The 20,316-nt window shown below is 45.7% G+C and overlaps 11 protein-coding genes across 11 annotated transcripts; 8 read left to right on the top strand and 3 right to left on the bottom strand.

Annotated features, from left to right (window-relative positions):
• Positions 1-102: 102 nt before the first annotated feature.
• Positions 103-732, top strand: TM35_000292030 (uncharacterized protein; the record flags this gene model as incomplete). The annotated part of the gene is made up of 1 exon (XM_029028360.1): positions 103-732. The coding sequence occupies one exon, from the start codon at positions 103-105 to the stop codon at positions 730-732; it is 630 nt and encodes a 209-aa protein (XP_028880387.1).
• Positions 733-1,265: 533 nt separating this feature from the next.
• TM35_000292040 (uncharacterized protein) lies at positions 1,266-1,874 on the top strand (the record flags this gene model as incomplete). The annotated part of the gene is made up of 1 exon (XM_029028361.1): positions 1,266-1,874. The coding sequence occupies one exon, from the start codon at positions 1,266-1,268 to the stop codon at positions 1,872-1,874; it is 609 nt and encodes a 202-aa protein (XP_028880388.1).
• A 1,025-nt stretch (positions 1,875-2,899) lies between these two features.
• TM35_000292050 (uncharacterized protein) lies at positions 2,900-3,283 on the top strand (the record flags this gene model as incomplete). The annotated part of the gene is made up of 1 exon (XM_029028362.1): positions 2,900-3,283. The coding sequence occupies one exon, from the start codon at positions 2,900-2,902 to the stop codon at positions 3,281-3,283; it is 384 nt and encodes a 127-aa protein (XP_028880389.1).
• Positions 3,284-4,520: 1,237 nt separating this feature from the next.
• On the top strand, positions 4,521-4,826 carry TM35_000292060 (uncharacterized protein; the record flags this gene model as incomplete). Its single annotated transcript, XM_029028363.1, has 1 exon — positions 4,521-4,826. One exon carries the CDS (start codon positions 4,521-4,523, stop codon positions 4,824-4,826), a length of 306 nt encoding a protein of 101 aa, XP_028880390.1.
• Positions 4,827-5,867: 1,041 nt separating this feature from the next.
• TM35_000292070 (uncharacterized protein) lies at positions 5,868-6,233 on the top strand (the record flags this gene model as incomplete). Its single annotated transcript, XM_029028364.1, has 1 exon — positions 5,868-6,233. One exon carries the CDS (start codon positions 5,868-5,870, stop codon positions 6,231-6,233), a length of 366 nt encoding a protein of 121 aa, XP_028880391.1.
• A 2,970-nt stretch (positions 6,234-9,203) lies between these two features.
• Positions 9,204-9,551, top strand: TM35_000292080 (Tbingi protein; the record flags this gene model as incomplete). The annotated part of the gene is made up of 1 exon (XM_029028365.1): positions 9,204-9,551. The coding sequence occupies one exon, from the start codon at positions 9,204-9,206 to the stop codon at positions 9,549-9,551; it is 348 nt and encodes a 115-aa protein (XP_028880392.1).
• Positions 9,552-9,930: 379 nt separating this feature from the next.
• TM35_000292090 (uncharacterized protein) lies at positions 9,931-10,308 on the top strand (the record flags this gene model as incomplete). The annotated part of the gene is made up of 1 exon (XM_029028366.1): positions 9,931-10,308. One exon carries the CDS (start codon positions 9,931-9,933, stop codon positions 10,306-10,308), a length of 378 nt encoding a protein of 125 aa, XP_028880393.1.
• An 858-nt stretch (positions 10,309-11,166) lies between these two features.
• Positions 11,167-12,012, top strand: TM35_000292100 (Tbingi protein; the record flags this gene model as incomplete). Its single annotated transcript, XM_029028367.1, has 1 exon — positions 11,167-12,012. One exon carries the CDS (start codon positions 11,167-11,169, stop codon positions 12,010-12,012), a length of 846 nt encoding a protein of 281 aa, XP_028880394.1.
• A 2,737-nt stretch (positions 12,013-14,749) lies between these two features.
• On the bottom strand, positions 14,750-15,064 carry TM35_000292110 (uncharacterized protein; the record flags this gene model as incomplete). The annotated part of the gene is made up of 1 exon (XM_029028368.1): positions 14,750-15,064. One exon carries the CDS (start codon positions 15,062-15,064, stop codon positions 14,750-14,752), a length of 315 nt encoding a protein of 104 aa, XP_028880395.1.
• A 999-nt stretch (positions 15,065-16,063) lies between these two features.
• On the bottom strand, positions 16,064-17,818 carry TM35_000292120 (UDP-glucoronosyl and UDP-glucosyl transferase; the record flags this gene model as incomplete). Its single annotated transcript, XM_029028369.1, has 1 exon — positions 16,064-17,818. One exon carries the CDS (start codon positions 17,816-17,818, stop codon positions 16,064-16,066), a length of 1,755 nt encoding a protein of 584 aa, XP_028880396.1.
• An 882-nt stretch (positions 17,819-18,700) lies between these two features.
• TM35_000292130 (cystathionine beta-lyase-like protein) lies at positions 18,701-20,170 on the bottom strand (the record flags this gene model as incomplete). The annotated part of the gene is made up of 1 exon (XM_029028370.1): positions 18,701-20,170. The coding sequence occupies one exon, from the start codon at positions 20,168-20,170 to the stop codon at positions 18,701-18,703; it is 1,470 nt and encodes a 489-aa protein (XP_028880397.1).
• Between the last annotated feature and the right edge of the window lie 146 nt (positions 20,171-20,316).

A 20,316-nucleotide genomic window follows, 5' to 3' on the forward strand; every position in this document is an offset into this window, starting at 1 on the left:
GTATTTTGCTTGTATTTCTTCTGTCGTTAAGGTTACAGCGAAGGATCCTTTTTACGGATGCCAAATAAGGTTTTCTCTCTCCCTACGAACCCCAAGAATAAGATGAGTGGCAGTGTTTTCCCCTGTCTTCTTGCATTGGTGATACTGTTTGTTTCGCACCCTGTTTACGCACAGTCATCAACGTCGAAGCATATAATCACTTTTAACGGCACCGCATGGGGCTCCGTGGTTCAGGGCAACTCCTCTGGACTTGGTGCAGCCCTTATCACTGATATGGGAGTTCAACTGAATCGAAGCTTTGCCTTTGATACACCTATAACTGTTGATTCGCTGTCAACCTCTGGCGACCTGCAGGTTGGTGTTACGGTACAGCAAAAAGTGCTACCAACTGTAGCTGCACCGTGGCTGGAACATATATGGACCCCGAGAGAAGTGAACTCATTGTTGGAGCAGGGTGAGTTCGCCACCACGCTGGCAATGTATCCTGGACCGGATGCCTCTTCCCTCGTAAGTGTTCGAATTCCTGAAGCAGAGAAAGAACTAACCGAGTGTACCGGCGTTTGCAAAGGTATGATCGCCATGGGAGGAATCATTGTTGGTCTGATGATAATTCTATTTATCGTTGCTCTTTTGTATGTGTGCTGCGGCTGTTGGGCTAACAAAACTCAAAAGGATACTCAAATTGAAGCTCAAAATGAAACTCAAAATAAACCCACCGATAACAATGTTTGAGGCATCTGGTTATTCAACGGTCAATGGGGTAGATACATTGATTGTCTTATATTAGTCACTCGCGAAGAAATCGACTTTCTAATAAAATGTGACTTACTATTTGTTTTTATTTTTTATTTTTTTTTCTGCCGACATGTTGAAGAAAATGTGTTTAGGTGTTGCTTGAAAAGGTATGAAAAAAGTAATGGTATAATTATGTGTCCATTTTAGAAAGGGTTAAAATATTTTCTCTTGATTTTACTTTACAGAAAAAACTGACAAAAATAGTGGCAATAGAGTGAAAACAAATATGCACTTTTTTTCTATTCCTTTGATCTTGTTGATTGAGAGAAATCAAGTTAAATGTCATTAAAAATGTGCTTCCTCCACTGTGTAAGCTATGCACTTTTTCCTCTCTCTCTCTCTCTCTCTCTCTCTCTCTTATTTTGAGGGTATTTTGCTTGTATTTCTTCTGTCGTTAAGGTTACAGCGAAGGATCCTTTTTACGGATGCCAAATAAGGTTTTCTCTCTCCCTACGAACCCCAAGAATAAGATGAGTGGCAGTGTTTTCCCCTGTCTTCTTGCATTGGTGATACTGTTTGTTTCGCACCCTGTTTACGCACAGTCATCAACGTCGAAGCATATAATCACTTTTAACGGCACCGCATGGGACTCCGTGGTTCAGGGCAACTCCTCTGGACTTGGTGCAGCCCTTATCACTGATATGGGAGTTCAACTGAATCGAAGCTATGCCTTTAATACAACTATAACTGTTGATTCGCTGTCAACCTCTGGCAACCTGCAGGTTGGTGTTACGGTACAGCAAACATTGCTACCAACTGTAGCTGAACCGTGGCTGGAACACACATGGATCCCGAGAGAAGTGAACTCATTGTTGGAGCAGGATAATTTCAGCACCACGCTGGCAATGTGTCCTGGACCGGATGCCTCTTCCCTCGTAAGTGTTCGAATTCCTGAAGCAGAGAAAGAACTAACCGAGTGTACCGGCGTTTGCAAAGGTATGATCGCCATGGGAGGAATCATTGTTGGTCTGATGATAATTCTATTTATCGTTGCTCTTTTGTATGTGTGCTGCGGCTGCGGGGCAAACAGAGCTTCAAAGGAATTCAGCTACTATGAGTCCGGAAGAGGAAATTTTTGAGGCATCTGGTTGTTCAACGAGAGTCAATGGGGTAGATACATTGATTGTCTTAGAGTGGAACGTGGGTCAAATTTTTAATTAAATGGAATTATCTATTTGTTTTTATTTTCTTTTCTTTGACCCTGGGGTTTGAATGATCTTTTATGGGCGGAAACGGGTTCCATCCGCTCAGAAGAAATGCGCCTGGGCTGTGGTATTCGGCTCCCTTTAGAAATGAAAAAGAAGCAATCCTTTATTTATTTATTTTTTTTTGATGTAACGCCGAAAAATAAAATATGCGTTTATGGGAGGATCTCCGTAAATGATGTGGAACTTTTCTTGGGTGAATATTGTTCCCATTTTTCTCTTGTTTTTTTTTTTTTTTTTCCGCCCGATAGCCGGAACAACCGGGGTCCGGAGGAAAGAAATTTTGGCCGTTTGGCTTTTCTCGCTTTTGCGAGGGCAAGGTTGGTGGAAAAGAGTTTTTTTTTTGGAGACCAAAAGAAAAAAAAAAAAAAACCACCCGCGCCCCGAAGCGCACAAAATCAATGGGAATTCTGACGCCCGGGGTTTCCTTTTGCCTCCTTCTTGGGGCCGGGCCCCATGTTGAGCGGGAGATCATTCGGCTCGAGGGGCGGCGGGGCCACCCGCTTTCGCTGGGGAGGCCGGGCCCGCGTCGGAGCGGGAAGTGGGAGAAACCCGCCCCCCCCCACGCACGACGGGAAAAAGGGGATCTTTTTTTTTGTTTTTTTGTTTTTCTGGCTGTCGGCGGCTGGGGCTTCTTGGTTCGGGGGGCCGAGGACGCCATCGCCATAAGAAAGAAAACCTAGGGAAGACCGGGAATCGAACCCGGGTATTCAGAGCCACAATCTGATGTTCTGCCACTGAACTATCTTCCCGACGACAATAATACAGGTCTATAGTGAAAATGTAGTCAAATAATTTTTTTTTAAAAAAAGTTTATTAGCTAAATTTTTTTTTTTTTTTTTTTTGTCTTGCAAAGTTCTTTTTGCAAAGCGACATGGCACGTAGAGCTGTAATGGTCTATGCAATCAAAGCTGAAACAATTTGCCTTGTTGGGAGGAGGTGGTGGTGGCGGAGCTGAATGTTTCTTCTGCTACTCCACGGCGGTTTGTATGAAAGGATCATCCCCGCTTTTGAGGTTCAATGATGGCCTCTCGAATGCCCTGCATCTTCGCGCTCCCGGGAAATCCCGAACTGTTTGTATTATCCGCATTCTGCTTGTAAAGCTTTCGCCCCATCTGAACATGTTGTGCCGCCATTCCTTCATTACGAATAATGTGTTTCCATTGCAGAAAAATATTCCATTCGTTGTTATAAAATGGGCCAGAATTTGCTGGCATGGGGAAAATTTTCCGGCATTCGATCGGTCACCAATTGGCTTGGCGACGATTCCATCAAATAATTAATCATTGCTTCAAAAGTACGGGTTTTCTCCTCCGGTCCGCCGACCCCTTTCAATGGTGGCAGCGGGGGTTCTTTCTACTCCACGAAATCCTAATTTTAGGCCGTTCCTTGCGCGCCATTGGTGTCTTATCACCTGTGCCGTGCTCCGTGTGTTCAATAAGTCCCTTGTTTTTTTTTTTCTTTGGAGTGTTGGGCCTCGTTTCTCTGGTTTTCTTCCGCCTAATTGTTTATAATAATTTCCCTCGCGATTGGTGTAATAATTCCGCTACCTGATTTTCCCATTGGATGAGCAGTTCGAGTGCTAAAGCGATTTGCGTCTGCAGTTCTCCCAGTTTTTTCTTTTTCTCCCAGTTGCATTCTTGCAGCCGTGCTGTACTTGTAAATCTGTGGCGTTTGGTTTTGTAATTCCTGAAATGCATATTTCTATTTCTCTGGCCACTAAAGTTCTCATGCTCCGATTGCTCTCGTGCGCAATCCGGCGCTGGCGGTGTAATGGTGATTCTTTTTCTTCCAGTAGCGCCCGTTTAGCGCTGAACTGTGCGCACGCTTCCTCAAAACCACGAAGAAATGGTGTATTCCGTATTATCTTGAAGTTAAAAATGGAATAGCAATAGATGTCCAATTCATATTCTTCTTGTTTTGCATTCTTGCCAAAAGTTCCTTCTTTTTTAACTTTTTGATGCCCGCTAAGAGAGCTTAATTAAGAAATATAGGTTCCCTTTCAACATTTCTTGCAAAAAAAAAACGCAACACCCATCTATTCTCTTCGCCGGTCGCCAAGGGAAGAAAAAAGCAATTTGAAAGAAAACGTTTATCGTCGTCCTCTGGGTGCTGTTTTTCCCACAACTTCGCCAGAATGGTTGTTCTGCCCACGCCCCCCGGCCGAAAAGACCCCGCAACAACAAAGGCGCACGGCCCGCATGCCGTCACAGGGCCCGTTTCCAACAGAGAAAAAGAGGTTTTTTTTCCCCATCTTTTTCACTGTCGAAATTTTGGGTTGGTCAGTCGTCCCTCTTGGTTTCGGGTGGTGGTGTGTTGCTTCCGGATTTCCGAAAATGAGGTGGGCCAAATTTTTTCTCCGCAAGGGAGTGGGTGTAAATTTTCCAAAATTTTCTCGCCGCGACCCTCCTGTTTTTCCACGGGGGGCCCGCGCCGCCGGCACAACCCAAAGTTTTTTTTTTGAATAATGGAACGGCGCGTTCCCCATCGATGGCGGCATAAATCCCGACTTTCCTTAGTATGCGCTTTTTGCGCCCAAATGGTGGCTCAAGGGAAAGGGGGGATAGAGCTAGGGAGCGAAAGCGAAAAGAAGGTCTGGCAAAATTCGGCAAAATCGGGGCGGGCCTTGGCGTTCTTGGGAACGCGCCGCCGGGAAGGAGGCGGGAACCCCTTTTCAATACCGGCGCGCGCCCCCTGCCCCCAAAACCGCGCCACAAACCTCTCCGACCCCTTTTGCGAAAAAAAAAGGCGAATGCTCAAAAATATGTGGCGCCTTCCGGGCCTTGCCGTGGCGCGGTGATTGGCCCACCGCCTTTCCTCACCTGAGGGGCGCCTTGGCCAACTTGGCGAACGAAAACGAAACTAATGAACTCTCCGCGGGGTCATTTTACACAACAGAAAAAACCATGCCCCATAGCAACCGCAAAAAACCAGGGAATCAACTATGTTCCAAACCGGGGGAGGCAGAAGCGCCTCCCCGGAACTTTGCGTGATAGACCTCTGCGCCTTGGTGGGAATGTGCTGCCTTATCGCGGCGCCCAGGTCAAGTAGTTAAATTTTTTCAAGGAAACTAAATGCTCTCACTAAATTTTTGAAGGTGGTCTCCTTAAAAACCAAATTCTTTTTATTTTTCTTTTCAATACATGCGTTCTTGGAAATGCTATCCCCTTGGGGTCGTTTGGCCACCGAAAGTTGGAGCCAATGTCCATTATCCCTTATTATTTTGAGGGAAGCCATGGGTCAGCAAATTCTCTTCTTGAGAGTTTACTGCTTCATAAGCTACAAACGTCATACAGCACCGGGTCCAGCAGAGTCGTACTGGGATAAAACTTTATCCAAGAAGATCCTGGGTCGCGCATCAGCGTGCCATCAGCAGCAGTTTCTTTCACATATTTCACCCTAGTGTGAATGCTGCAAAAAAAGGAGAGGCAGGGACCCTAGAGGTAGTAACAACTATGCCCTCCGGTGGTGGAAACTGGATTGGCCGCTGAGGGGGCTCAGAGTGGCGAAAAAAACCATACCCACCACCTTTGAAGCCTAGCGCAGTTTCTTTACCAATGCGCAAAAGAATTGCGCAGCGGTAAAAAAATACAATGAAAAACAAAAAACAACAAAAAATAAATAAATAAATAAGTAAGGGAAAAAGATTATAAACACATATATCATTATATATATATATGTATTGCTGTTTGATGGCTCGTGCCATTGGGGCAAACCCATAAACGCAGGAAGAAGAAAAAAAAAAAAGATTTCCGTGCGGCTTCGCCTTTTCCACCCCGAAGGCCGCCGACCAGCACAGGGACCACCACAGCCAAAAAAAAAAAAAAAATGTCCCCATTGCAAACAGAATTTCAATAGCGCGCAAAAATGCTGCTGCGGCGGATGCCAATCCCAAATATCCCGTGCGTCTGGCGATTTTGTGGGCCGGGTTCGCGGGCATCTTCGCCGCACCTCGCAGGTCAGGCCCTGGACGAGGATGCTGTTCGCAGAAGGGCGAAAAAAAATCCATATAAAGCACGGAAGGGTTTGCCCCCTCGGGCTTTTGAGGCGATTGTAAGCGCTGCCGGTGGGAACGGGGAATCAATCCCACCCCCACCCCGCAGAAAACCTTTGAACACCCCAAAAAACATGAAAGAGATCCAAGTTGCCTTCCTGCCCGAAGACCCCTTTCAGAAGCAGCAATTTAAAGATTCTTTTGGAGAGCGATCACCCTCAGCACTCGGGAAGTGGTAAAAAAGGAAAGAGAAAACCACAAAAAGAAGGGTTCAGGGAATATTGCTCCCCACAAAAAGGTCGCACTTGTACTACTTTAGCCTTTCGTGGCCAGGCCCGAGCCCACAGACCATTCGCAGCAGTGCCTGCTGAATGCGTTGGGGGTTCATGGACTTCGAATGGCGGGAGCATTCCGGTCACACCCAATAGCCTCAAAACGGATAGGCGCCTTCAGCACTGGTCCCGCAATTTTCTTTCTGAAGTCACATCGCGGGAGTTTGCGATCATAATGGGTTTAAAAAAAAAAAAAAAAAGTCTCCACGATGCGGCATTTCCGTGTCAGGTTCGGTACCAGAAATTCCGCGGTTCACCGTGGCCGAACGCCCGTCCAGCATACGCTAAATAGGACCTACAACATTCCCTACGCCTTCTTTTTTAGTAATTTCGAAAAAAGCCTCCAAGCTCCAGGAACGGCAGCCATAGAAGGTACCTCGCGAGTCGACCATGGTTTTGCCTCGGAGTGGAAAAAACAATGTTTTACGGAAGTGTCGGTGGAGAAGGAGTGTTGCGCCTCATCTCCGAAATGCAAAACAGTAGGGGTGTAGGGTTGTAAGTCGGCAACCCGCTTTCAAAGCAAATGGCGCGACATCTGAAAACTCAAGAGTTTCGCCGAAGCCATCCCCCAACAAAAAAAAGCTTAAAAACAAGCCAAGAAAAAGGCTGGACAATCCTTTTTTAAGTCCCGTCCGTTTCGTAAGGTGTTTTTTTCCCGAAAGGCGGCCTTTAAGAAGCACAATAAAAAATTCCCCGGGGCGTTTCGCGAGGCCCAGGATTTCAAGCCAGGGCATGGTTGCGCAGTTATTTTTTTTGCCCCACACCACCCGCTCGCGTCCCCAACGGGTTTGGCCAAACCGGGGAAAATAAATGCATGGTCCCCCTTTTGCGAATTCAACGGCCAATTCTCCAAAGGGCGTGCCCGAGAAAAGGGCCCCACATTACACCAGAGGGATTGGATAACTGTGGGGCTTTTGGATCCCAAGAAAGGGCAACATCAAGAAACAATTCCCTCAGGAGATCTTGCTTCCACTCTGAACGTTCAGTGAAAAGTATTCTGCGCAACTCAGAAAATATGTTCTTCGCGGCATGCGGCTTTTAACGGCGCCGCCGGTCATGTTGTTCCTCTGGCGGCCGCCCTCTATTATTTGATATTGACTTCTCCGAAAGCCTTAAAAACGAACGCCCTCTAAAACAATAAAGGGGTCCATACGCATAAAAAAAAATCGTTCTTTTTCCAATTATAGGCTTTAAATGTTTCCGGCGGTTTGGTTTGCCTCGGCGCCTTCCCTTCAGCGGCGGTCATCGCGAGCACCTGCCGGGTTCGTCCCGTTACAACGGGTCCAAGCGCCGGAAGGTAGGGATACAGCTGCGGGGGTGAAGTTGTGGCGCTTTGGAAGGCTCCAAGGCAGTTGGTGACAACCCCTTTCACCAATTCAAAAAAAAAAAATGAAAACAAAGGCCGCTGCTTTTGGAGGTTGGCCATCGCCGCCCGAAGCCCCAAACACTCTGCAGTTGGGGCGGGAAATTGTATTCTTCGTAGAATTTGCTCACATTTTCTTCCACACAGAAAAAGGAAAAAGGCGTCATATTTTCAATTTGCATTCCTGCAGAGCGGCGTGGAAAGAACGAGCGCGGGAATGGGCTGCAATGTTGGAACCCCATACCAACAAGCCGTGCATTCCACCGAACTGACATAACAACGGTAGCCAAACACAAGGGTCAGAAATGAAGAACTTATAGCGTTTAATGCCGAGACCGTTCTGCGAAGACATAACTCCAACCATTTGGGTGCATAAGCAGAATCAAGAAATCAACAAAGCCCACTTTTATTGATGAAGCCGAAGAAACAAAATTAACGATTAACACAAGCGTTCATTTTGGCCGATTGCAGCGAGCACTAGCCGAAGATGGGGGCAACCCACGTTTGCGATGGCGTTTCCTAGCAAGATATGCCGCAACACACGCCAACAGAGCAGGTAGATATGTTGCTGCAGTTTGCCTATGGTAATCGAAAACAGGACGAAAATATTAAAAAAAAACCCAGCAAATTGTATAAAGACAGAAGGGTAGAAGTCGCCAAGAACGGTAAATGCAAATGGGATCTCTACATTTCCGCTTTCCCAGGGAAGAGTGGAAAACCAATGGAAGACATGACATGGGACGAGGCGGCTAGTATTTATTTCCATCCCTTTCTAAAGGCCGGGGTGTCTGTCATTGGGTGACCTTTTTTTTCCTGCTGAGACGCACTACCCCACACCACGCAGCCCCCTCTTCCCTGATAAGAAAAAGCTCAAATGAGTTGGAACCAGCGGAAATTCAATGTGCTGGGGGTCTGGCAGCAAAAAAAAAAATGGGGTAAATTCAAGGGGTGTCATACGAGCGTTTCTCTTTTCCGCAAACGCCGCAGCGTAGAGAGGTTAAAGGGTGTTGGGTTCTCTCTGGCGGAGCGCGGCGCTCAAAAGAAAAGGAAATTTCGGTAAAAAAAAAAAGAAAAAGCTTCTACCAAGAACGCAACGCTACAAAAGAAAAAAACCTCGCAGTTGTAAACCTTTCGTCGTTGCCAAAGGGGGTTTTCCGAAATCTCATTGGCTTGGACGCTGCGGGGGGTGTCGGGGGTTGGATGGGGTCTAAAAACTCCCGATTTTAGCAGACATCCGCCTTGGCAATGCCGGCCGCCTCAACGTGGTGTCAAGGTCCAGTAGTTCGCATTCTCGGGGGAAGCCAAGAGCCATCGACGTTTTTCTTCTGGAAGACCCGTTGGCCCTTAGGCTACGGCGTTATACGGCACCGGGGCCAACCGCGTCGTGCTGGGGCAGAAATATATCCAAGAAGGTCCTGGGGCACGTGTCGACGTGCTATCGGCAGTATCACCCGCACCAGGTTACTGCTTTAGTGGTGGTGTAGAGGAAAAATCCCGGCCCTTCACTGCGAGGAATGCGGTGGAACTCAGCTGGGCTTATCCAGGCCAAGAGGCTTGCTCTCCACAAAACCCTTGTTGAGGAGAATTTGACATTCTGCCTTCTAAGCGAGGGGAAACTATCTTCTGCGGAAGTGTCGAGTTTCACAATCGCTGGTTACCAACATCATGGAGTGTCCCACCCCTCTGAAGGAGGCGGTGTTTCGATTCTTGTGTGTGAAGATCTGCCAGTAGAAGTAGGACTCGACGCAGTTGCAAGCATTGAGCATGCCCATGCAACGATCCACATGTCAGAAGGTCTGGCGCTCACAGTGGCGGCAGCATATTCTTCCCTCTGGGGAGATCATACACAACTTCGCAACTAGACACGCTTTTGACGACAAGCGGACCTCACCTCATTGGTGCAGATGCTAATGCGCATGCAATGGCATGGGATCGCGCGATCCCCCCTGATACCCGTGGCGATGTGCTAGTGCAATGGTGATTAGATAATGATTTCGTTATTCATAACGCTGGAGAGTGCATTCGCCACACCACACGCCATGGCCCGTCCGCGCCAGATGTGACAATATCCCGAGAATGCCCTCTAGGGTCATGGACGGCATCTTTCTCCCCGGACAGCGGCCATTACATCATCCTCTTCGACGTAGTAGCAGTGGCAGATGATGATGAACCACTGCGGTCCCCTCGCCCTCGTGCCCTATTTATGCATGGAAGAAAGCGAAATGGCCTCGTTTTCGACAAATGACAAATGCACAGTGCAATAAATCTCTTAAAGAGAAACAGAGCGTTCACAAGAGAGAACGACTACTGACCTCCGCCATCCGTATCGCAACAGCTGCAGATGTTCCACGCGGGGGTCGAGATACTACTCCATTTTGGACTCCCGAGTTAGACGAAATCAAAGAGAAGATTCACAGCTGCAAACCCTCTGTCTCTAGAGACAGATTAGTAGCTCGCAGAAGGGATATGCCAAGACAAGCATCCCATAAAAGATGGAAAACCCTCTGTAATAACATGGCCGTGGCAAAGGGCTGCTGTTGGAACATTTTGAAGAGGATTTACGCCCCACAACCCCTCAGCACCCCGGCGATAAAGATTAATAATGCGGTACTCGCATAAAATCAGAAAGCCAAGCACTTTATCCGTTTATATTGACGAAGGGCTAAACGGCACCCACATTCCTACTCCCCACCGCCCATTCCAGTCACCGACGCAGACTTCATCCCCATTACAACAGCAGAACTGGAACGAGCAGAGCGTCTCCTTCCTAAAGGGACGGCCGCAGGTCCAGATGGTATCTACGGTGAGGCGCTCCAACACTTGGGACCTCGTGCCAAAGCAGAGACTCTTGCCCTCTTCAACGGGAGTCTCCGTACGGGCGTGGTTCCAGTCTCTTGGAAAGTAGGCATTATTGTACCACTTCTTAAACCAGGAAAGAAGGCCACCGACTTGGATTCATTCAGACCAGTTACGCTCACTAGCTGTCTGTCCAAATTAATGGAACGGATCATTGCAGCCCGAATTCGAGATGTCATTTAAACCAAACTGACCCCGCAACAATCCGGATTTAGACCTGATCACTCTACATTAGATCAACTATTGCACCTACGCGCAGCCCTCACAAGACCCACCCCTGATTCGCGTACAGGTGCAGTATTCGTAGACTACGCCAAACGAATACTTCGGGGAGAGGATACGCCCCATCTCTCCCATAGATCAAAAATCACTGGATCCTGGAACCCCGCCAAAGATAACCCGGAACTTACTAGAGAAGAAGAAACAGCCTTAGCACGTTTTTCGCACAGGTGCTTCGCATCGCTATGGCTGGTTACTGCGAAAGATGCAAACGCATATTCCCCCTGTTTGTCGATGGTGTAATCCCCAAAAAGTCAGTACGCCGACACCCGTTATTCCACCTAGCCAGAAAAGACCGCGCTATACACTAAACAAAGCAACAGACCCCGCCACCTGCACTGAATGCGGGGCGCAATACTCATGCAGGAACACCGCAGTAGTACATATGGTCAACAAACGCTTGGGTTCAAGAGGGCCGATGCGCTCTGGAAGATCAAATTCCCCCATGAGCCACCTCCGCTGGACATCCCGCCAGAACCTCCGCCACCCCCACAACCCCCACCTCCGGACACAACGTTACCCCGTCCCAATTCGCCTAAAGCAAAACTCCATCCCTTTGCCGGCAGTATGTGTAAACGAACATTTCCGCTTCAAAATGGATTAACGCGCCGCCTTAGATACATGCACAATGCCACATGCCCTGTCCCAGAGAGAAAACGCCCGCGAGCCGACGAACCGATACCAGAGGAATCAGCATTTCCCTGTGACAAATGTGATATGATAGCGCGCTCTAAAACAGGTCTCAAAGCCCATATTAGAGCAAAACACCCTGAGAACCCCAAAAAAGACGCACCTCGCCCTCAGCTCATCCCACAGCCTGCTTCACTACGATGCGAATTCTGCCTCCGCGACTTTGGCAACATTGGTGGTCTCGCATGCCACAAAAAGTTTAAACATCCTCCTGGAACCCCAATTTTGCCAGCAACAATACAAGTAACGTTTCCGCGCAATAAGAAACGCCAGCGAGATACGTCGCCGCCGGAGCGTGAGGACAGAGAAAAAGTCCAATGCGGAGCATGCCAGAAGTTCTACGCCCACCTAGACTCCCTCGTAATACACTGCAGAAAATTCCATGAAGGAGAGGGTCTGCCCAAAAAATCGAATTCCACCAATGGGCAATACAAAACAACGAAAACAAGAGACCTTCTGGCGTTAGTCTGCCCCACGTGTGGTCGTCAGTGTGTATGAGTAAGTCAGGCCTAACTCTACACCGAATGTCACGTCACGGGTATCACCCTACTCGCGCGCACACCAGCTAACGCAACGAATGCGACGAAACAGCTCTGCACCTCTTGAGTTGCCCCGCTTTTCATCCACTGCGAGTTCAATTTGCGATTGTTGATTATGTACCCCTGATGAAACTATGTTTTTCTAAGCGGTTAGCACAGTTCTTTATTGCGGTGGAGTGGAACTACGCTATGCCACAGTCTTCACAACCAAGAAACCATACGCAGCCCACCTCCCCACCCCTCTAAAATCAGCGACGAGCTCGAATATGGAAACCCTGATAGAAGAGTAAGCTCAAGGGGCCTATCGCCGCCCGACGAGCAAAAAAACATCTGCGGCTTCATTGAGGCCAATCTTTCACAAAAATAACAAAAATAATAACAAAAGGAGACTTGAGGACGGGTTCTGGGTAAGAAAAGTGAGAGTAGAGAGATCTGGTAGGGTTTACTCGATCAGATTTCTCGTAGACTGGTTCTCTCGTATGGGAACGGGCTACAACCAAAAATCATATTACAAGAGCTTAAGGATCCTATAAAATAAAGGGATCTTCTTCTTCGGAGCCACTCCTAAGTCGGTAATTAAATTGCTCTATGTTGAACGGCTGATGGCCGTACCATTGGAGTAATATCCATAAAGACACGAAAAAAAAAAAAACAAAGTAGATATCCGCGTCACGGAAAATTGGGTAAATAGTATTATTATTTTTTTTATTATACCCAGAAAACACTTCCAAACATCCACACCGATAGATCCGCCGTAGCGCACAAGAGACTTTCTTTCTCTTCCTCCACGGTTTCGCTTCTCTGGGTGATTTTCTTCGGTAGGGTAGACGGGCCTTTTGTGAGACTGGTGCTCCGGCCGCCATCCCTTCTGGCATTTGACCGCGCTACGTGCCGCAACCTGTCCGTGATATTGCAGAAACCCAACAACATTTATTTTTAAGTTTTTTGAGAACCTTTGAGGGAATGGTATACACGAGATATTTATGATACAGATGCGTTTGTATATAATATAATACTATTTTCTAACTTTTTCTTGCATAAAATTTGCTTTAAATTACAACTTTTTAAACCTTATTTTTTTGTATGAAAGCCCTCCTCAAGAGCATTTCTGACTTTGCTCTAGAACGCTGGCCCGATCGAATTTCTTATTTGCCCGTCGCCAAACAGAAGACACGCAGATGAAGCACTCCAAGATATATATAGGTGGATATTTTAACGTTTAGAGAAGAAAAACATTTTTCCCTTTTTTGGTCGGAAACATAGGATAAAATTTGGACTCTTTCCACGAACCTTTGAAGCCCCTCACCTTGCCGTAAAAAAAAGAATCCAAGCGTTCCCCAGAGCGTTGAACGAGCCGATTTCAGTCTGGCGAAGTGAACGCTTGGCGATTGACGAAAAAAAGAAGCAATCTTGCATCACCATCATTTGCTTGACAAGCTAACACTTCGTGGAAAGGGTTTTCTGTGGGCATGGCAAACTGCAAACGTATGGTTTCAGAAAACTACCGCTTCGCATGTTGACGGAATGGAAACCGCACCGCGAAGAACCCTTTCCTTGGGGAAAGGGAGGGGCGAAGGGAATGAAAACAGATAATTATTCCAAAAGGGTAAGGTGGAATGCTGGTGTTTCGGTTTCTCGGCCAAAAAGGGCCCCCTCAGGGCATTACAGAAAGAAAGAAAAAGCCAGACGATTGAGGGTGTTGCGGGGCACCTGCCTTAATACCCCTTCCTTCCGTCTTCTAGGAAAAGTGCCGGGGGTGTTTTCCCAAGCCTACGGTGCCCAATTCGTTTCGCATGGTCGCGGGGAATTTCGTTGTATTTCTCGAACCCGGTGCGATTTGCAAAGGGCGTTTTTTTTTTTTTCCTTCGGTGGCGCTGCCTCGGGCGCCGAACGGCGTCATCAGCCAGTTTCTTCAAAAGCGGGTAATACCTCCGGGAGGGTTTCGCGACGTCGCGAGCGCGTGCTGCAAAAGGGGGCGTCACCATTTTTCAGGAAAGGCGGTTGGAAAAGCAAAAAAACCACCCCGCCATCCCGCCGAGAAAAGCGGGATGCTCACAATCTGGTGTTGCAATGCGGTGCGGCGTTATGGCCTTGGCAAATTTTCTCAACGAAACGCGGTCGTCAAATAAAAAGTAAAAATATAAACCATGTGCCCCGCAACCCGGGAACGAGGGAAGTCAATATTAAGAAAATTCCACGAGCGTTGGGCCGATAATGGCCTCGGGACCCGGAAAGGGGAAATTCCCCTTTCCTTTTTCGACCGGCAACTTGCCAAAAAAAAAAAAAGGGTTCCGGTCAGCGCGCGCGAGTGTTAAAAACCTTTCCGTGGCCCAAGGGAAACCCAGAGGGAAATGTTACCCGGTGGCGCTCAAAAAGTTGCGCCGGTGGATCCCATAAAAGGGGCGGGCGCCAAATGTTGGGATTGACCCTCGTGGCCCAGAGGATGCGCCGCGCCACGAGAACTCAACTGCAACAAGAAAAACTTGGAGAAGTTCGAATCCAGAATTCAAGGAGGCCAATGGTATGATCCACGAAAGCCTTAACGCATTAGAGGGCTAGGGGGTGGGTGGGGGAGGGAATTTGCCCATTTTTTTTTTTAGGAGCTTTTGAAAAGAATATGTGTCCGGCTTTGGTCTATAATAATCTGGGTTTGGGGTTTGTTTCGCCTTTTCTTTCTTTTGGGTTTGTTGTTGTGGTCAAAGGGCCTCGGTTTCAACGAATGGAAAGGATTTGGGGTTTTTGTTTTTTTCTTTTCCGTCCCACCCACCCCTTTCCCCCTCGACGCGGAAGGGTCTGGGGAGCGGATAAGGGGGTTTGGAATCTGTCGCTTCGTAATTTCTGCCGGGCGATACTTCCGGCGGTGTGGGGAATTTGATTTTATGTTTTGTTTCTCGCGCGTTGTTGTTTTCATGGTTGGGTTGTGTTAAGGAATCATTTGGAACCTCATAGGTTGTTTGTTTTTCCGTTTGTTTTCTATTTGTTTGTTGCTTTTGGCCAAAGTTAGAAAGCATGTTCTTTTTTAATGGCCTGGGCCTTTCCGCGCGAATGGGGAAAAGGCCGGGGCATCCCAAAGAAGGGTGGGGGGTGGGGGGCACGCGTTCCCCACACCAAACAGGCGCCTGGCCCCTCGCCCCCCACGAAAGCGGTTCCGGAGAAGGCCCGCCAAAGAAGGCCAGCGAGAGGATTATGACGCGACGTTGGGCGCTGGGAGGATTTTGCCACCGGTTGCCGTGGGGGAAAACGGAATCCCTTTTTGGTTTTTTTTTTTTTCTTTTTTTTTTTGCTCCGGGGTTGGCCTCCCTTAAGCCGCGTGGTCCGCATTGTGCTTTTGGCCGCGGTCCGTGCTGCTGGTGCGTGGGCGTTTGTTTGTTGGGGGAGTCCACCCTCCCGCAGCATCCGACGTCCCCAAGGGGCGCCGCCATGGCCAACCTCCCCCCGAGGTCGGGTCGTTTTATCGGAGCCGTTTTTTTTTTCTTTTTCCCTGATCGCGGGGCGAGAAACGCCGCGGGATTTCTTGGGAAAAGGGGCGGGCCCAAACCTCGCAATTTCGAGGGAAAAAGAAACCGCCCGTTCCCGCAAAACCGGCCGGCGCGGCCGAGTGCCGTCGGTCACGCCCTGCCGGTTTTTTTTTTTCTTCGAAATTGCGAGGTTTCGTTGCCGGTGGTTTCGCCGCCTCGGGTTTTTCGGTGAAAACGGAAGCGGGGTCGGACGCGGAGACGGCGGGCGCGAGATAGCGCGGCGGCACCGATGGCGACAACGATAATGGAAAAAAAAGAAAAAAAAAAAAGGAATAAGAGGCAAATGATTCTCGCGCGTGGTTGTGGGGAAAAAAAAAAACATTTTTTTTCGTCGTTTTTTCCGAGGGATGGGGTTGTTGATAAGAAAACGCCCCGACAATACGTCAAGCCACGGTGTGGCCAAGAACAACGGCACCAGCAAAAAAAAAACAAAAAACAAAACAAAACAAAAACAATTCAGCAAACAAACAAACGCCATTCCCCAAACCAATTTTAGTTCACTTCAAGCTGAAGGCTTCTACTTTTAGCCATGAATCGCCTTGGCCTGAATTTGGTGTGGGCGACTCTTCCGCACAAGATCATCTTGATACAGAGAATAACTTTCTCAGCGCAGATAAATATGGGAAACCATAATGGCAAAAAAACGATAAACCATACCAGAAAAACATCAAGTTGAGCAACACGTATAAATAATGGTTGCAATTTTGTTTCTAATTCCTCGTTAAATATAACACACCTTTCTAGTGTTTCATTCCTTCCAAGGAGGTGGTTACGCTGACGAGATTCAAGAATATCAACAGCCCTTTCTGCGCCTCCAAGAAATTTTGAGATTCGAAGAAGGTATTCCATATTATTTCGCATTTGGTGCAAATTTACCACCACGTGACGTATAGTTTTTGCCAAACTTTCTGATGTAAAACTATTTTTTTCCCCAAGACATTTTCCAATCTTTGACTCTTCAACACGTTGACAAACATCAACTTGATCTGCAAAAAAAGGGATACCTACAATAGGTAACTTTGCATCTATTGCTTCATGAATGGAGGCGTCACCACAGTGTGAAAGAAATGTCACCGTATTCTTATGACGCATAATATTGAAAGGGGAAATAAAAAAATGACTAAAAAATGACCTTTCCTTAATTTCACCTAAATATTTTAAAATACTCTGTTTTTCACTATCTTTAAGCTTCCAAACTATACAATATGGAAGTTGACGAAGGGCTTTTACAATACGCTCACCCAGAAAAGGTGAAAGTTCCACCAAGGTACCAAAATTAACATAAATACTTCCTACTTGGCATTTATCAAGAAATACAGCGAGTTCTTTTTCCATTGGAGATGTACGAGCCTCATGAAAAGAAAGTAAACCCAGTGGATGAAAGTTAGGACACACTTCATGTGGGATATCAAATCCCCAAAGTGTAGGAGCCATAATTGTATCATACCACCCACCCAGTTCAAAACCGTCTTTAATTGGTTTAATACCATACAATGACCGGACAGTGTTTACGCTATCTAATTTATCTGGAACTATCGCCAGAAGGGCTTTAATCCCAAAATTGGCCATTCGCTGCCATTCATTCATCCTTGCCGGCCAACCAGTTCCCATTATAGGGATTTGACTAGAAACACCTAAAGGTATCATAGTTGTTAGCGGTAAAAAAGTAACTGATGGAATACTCAGTGCAGTTGCCACAGAACCACCGACAAATGTACTTACATCACTTATTATCATACTAAGTGGGTGTGCTGCATGTACTTCTTTCACTGCAGTGAGATAGTCACCCAGATGTAGCTCATGGTGTCGAGATATTTCAACAAAAAGTTCTGGAAGGGATGCCAGAGTATTATCAAGTTGACTGAGGTTTCGAAAGAAATTTTCTGAAAATACATTATATGATGGAAGTACAATACATTTTACCATATCTTTTATCTGGACCAACTTTTTGCACCAATTTTGGTTTTCGATAAAGTATGTAACGCGGTGTCCACGTCTGGTAAATTCTTCTCCAATTATTTGTAGTGGTTTAAAATGACCATGAAGAGGAATAGATACAATGGCGACATGCAAGGGTGAGAAAGGTTCAGATACATTTACTTTCTCTGAATTCCCCGCCGCTGTTACAGTAAAAGCTAAAAGATTTACAGGTCCCAGCAGTAGCACCAACACTACTAAACAGCAGAAATTTACTCCAAGAGGACTAGAAACAATTATTCCTTCTTCCAGTCTTTTTATCTGTTTCATTGCTTTTTTCATCTGTTTTCTTTTTTTTTCTAAATATCACTTCTTTATTTATTTACTTGTGTTCTTTTTTTTTGTGAAAAAGAAAAAAAAAAGAAAAGAGAAGGGAATACAAGAGTCAAAACAGAAAGGTACAAAGAAAGAAATAATAACAATGAACAAAAACTTTGAATTTAGAGCGAAAAAAAAAAAAAAAAAAAAAAAAAACAATAAAACTACATTTTTATTCCATTCTTCTCGTTTACTATTATTATTTTTTTTTCTACTTAAAAAAGGATCTAAGTAATGAAAAGTGGGCTTATGNAAAAAAAAAAAAAGAAATACTGCCCGGTTTATGAGAGTGTGCATTATTACATACGCTTACAAAAGCCAAATATTTTTCTCTTTCACTTTCTTGAGGAAGGGAAAGCGTACGCTTCTTTTTATAGAGAGGAGGAGGAGGAGGAGGAGGAGGAGGAGGAGAGAGAAAAAGTTATGAAAAAAAAAAAAACTTATCTATTACTGTCATTTTTCAGCAATTAGCTCTTACAAGCAAGTCCAACAAAACCAAAATAAAAAACATCACTTATTTCCTCCTGTGCATGGACTGGAAATCTTTTATATTATCTCGCTTTCTTTCACCCAGACCCCCTTTTTTTTCTATCTTTTTCTCTCTTATTTACAATTTTCTTTTCTTTCCCCATTTTACTCTTCTGTTACCAGAGGACAACGGAAAAAGTCAAGCAACTTATTATTTTTTTTTTCTGTATTTTGACACCATATCGGTAAGAAGATATAGAATCAAAAATCGATAAATCGAATATTGTTCGAACTCAAATTGCACTTGTACAAGACATTTTTTTTTTTTTGATTTTTCTCTTCTTTTATTATTACTATTATTTTGCCTCAACAGGAGCAATCAGTTGAGTCTGAAGATACTTCTTCCGCTGCCACATCGATTGCTTGAGCAATGTCCGCGACTATGTCTTCAATCTGTTCAATACCAATTGAAAGACGAATAATGTCACGCGGGAGTGTTTGCTTCTCCTTCGGTATGGATGCATGTGAGAGTAAACAAGGAAGCTCAACGAGGGAGTTGCAACTTCCAAAGCTCACTGTCAATTTAAATAATTTTAATGCACGTACAAAACGGTGTGATCGTTTTGTATCACCAGTCTCAAATGAAAGAACAGTTCCTGGACCGGATGCTTGTGAACGGTGAGTTTCAAAATCCTTCTCGGTGAGACTAGAAACATCTGGATAGAGTTTCGGGTTAATACCGGGGTAATGTAATCGTTTGACTACATGTGTCTGATGACTGAGGAATAGAGCCACTGCAACAGCATTTAATTCTTGTTTTTCCACACGTATAGAGAGTGTTTTTAAACCGCGTAGAAGCAACCATGAGTCAAATGGACTCAGTGCATTACCTTGTGCATTTTGAAGAAATGCCACTCGTTTAGCAAGATCTTCACTTTTAACACAAACAATACCACCCATAGTATCACTGTGTCCACAAAGGAATTTGGTTGCACTATGAATAACATAATCACATCCAAGAGGAATTGGGGTACATCGCACAGGACTCATCATGGTATTATCTATTGATACCTTCACGTTATTCTTATGAGCAATCTCACAAAGAGCCCTGATGTCTGCAATACGCATAAGCGGATTTGTCGGACTTTCAATATGTAGTAGTTTCACACGCTCTGACATTTTAGATTTTACTGCTTCTAAATCCCATGTATCAACAAATTCCACATCGATACCCATTCGATTAGCCACTTGGGTTAAAAGTCGATACATACCACCATACAAATCTGAACTGGCCAATATAACACTTCCAGCATCAAGTGTAGCCACAACTGTTTGAAGGGCCGCCATACCGGAGGTAAAGGCAAAGGCGGAGTGAGCACCCTCTAACTTTGCTGTAAGAGTTTCCAAGGCAGTTCGGGTTGGGTTTCCACTTCGTGTATAGTCGTATGGTCCAAATTCGGTAATATCAGGTTGAACAAAGGTAGAAGTTTGATATATAGGCATAGATGAAGGATGATAAGGATCATTAGGACAACCATCAAATACGACAAGTTGCGTACTGGGATGTTCAGCAGCCTTCTCAAAGTGAGGTCGTGAAGGGTATGTTGGTAAATCAACATATGGAATTGAAGAAGAACGCTTAAACCGCATTGGCTTTGTAGAACGTTCCAAGTGTTCACGTTCCTTTTCAAGTGCTGAAAGCACTGTATGAGAAGGTTTATTAGCAGCAACAATGGCATGCATTGTCTCAAATTGTGTTAAACGTTCCCACAATATCTTATTTTCTTCCCGCAAAGAGAGAATAATCTTGTCCTTTTCGTCGATAGTATTTGACATTGTGATCACTTGTTCTTCCTTAATAACACCTTTTTCCTTTCTTTTTTTTTTCTTTTCGTTCTTCTTATTCCTTCACACCTGCCTTCAACTACTCTGGGTAACTGAAATAATAAATAAATAAATAAATAAATAAACAAATAGAGTTA

The sequence above is a fragment of the Trypanosoma theileri genome (genome assembly GCF_002087225.1).
Source record: "Trypanosoma theileri isolate Edinburgh chromosome Unknown TM35_Tth_29_V1, whole genome shotgun sequence".
NCBI classification, from domain to species: Eukaryota; Euglenozoa; class Kinetoplastea; order Trypanosomatida; family Trypanosomatidae; genus Trypanosoma; species Trypanosoma theileri.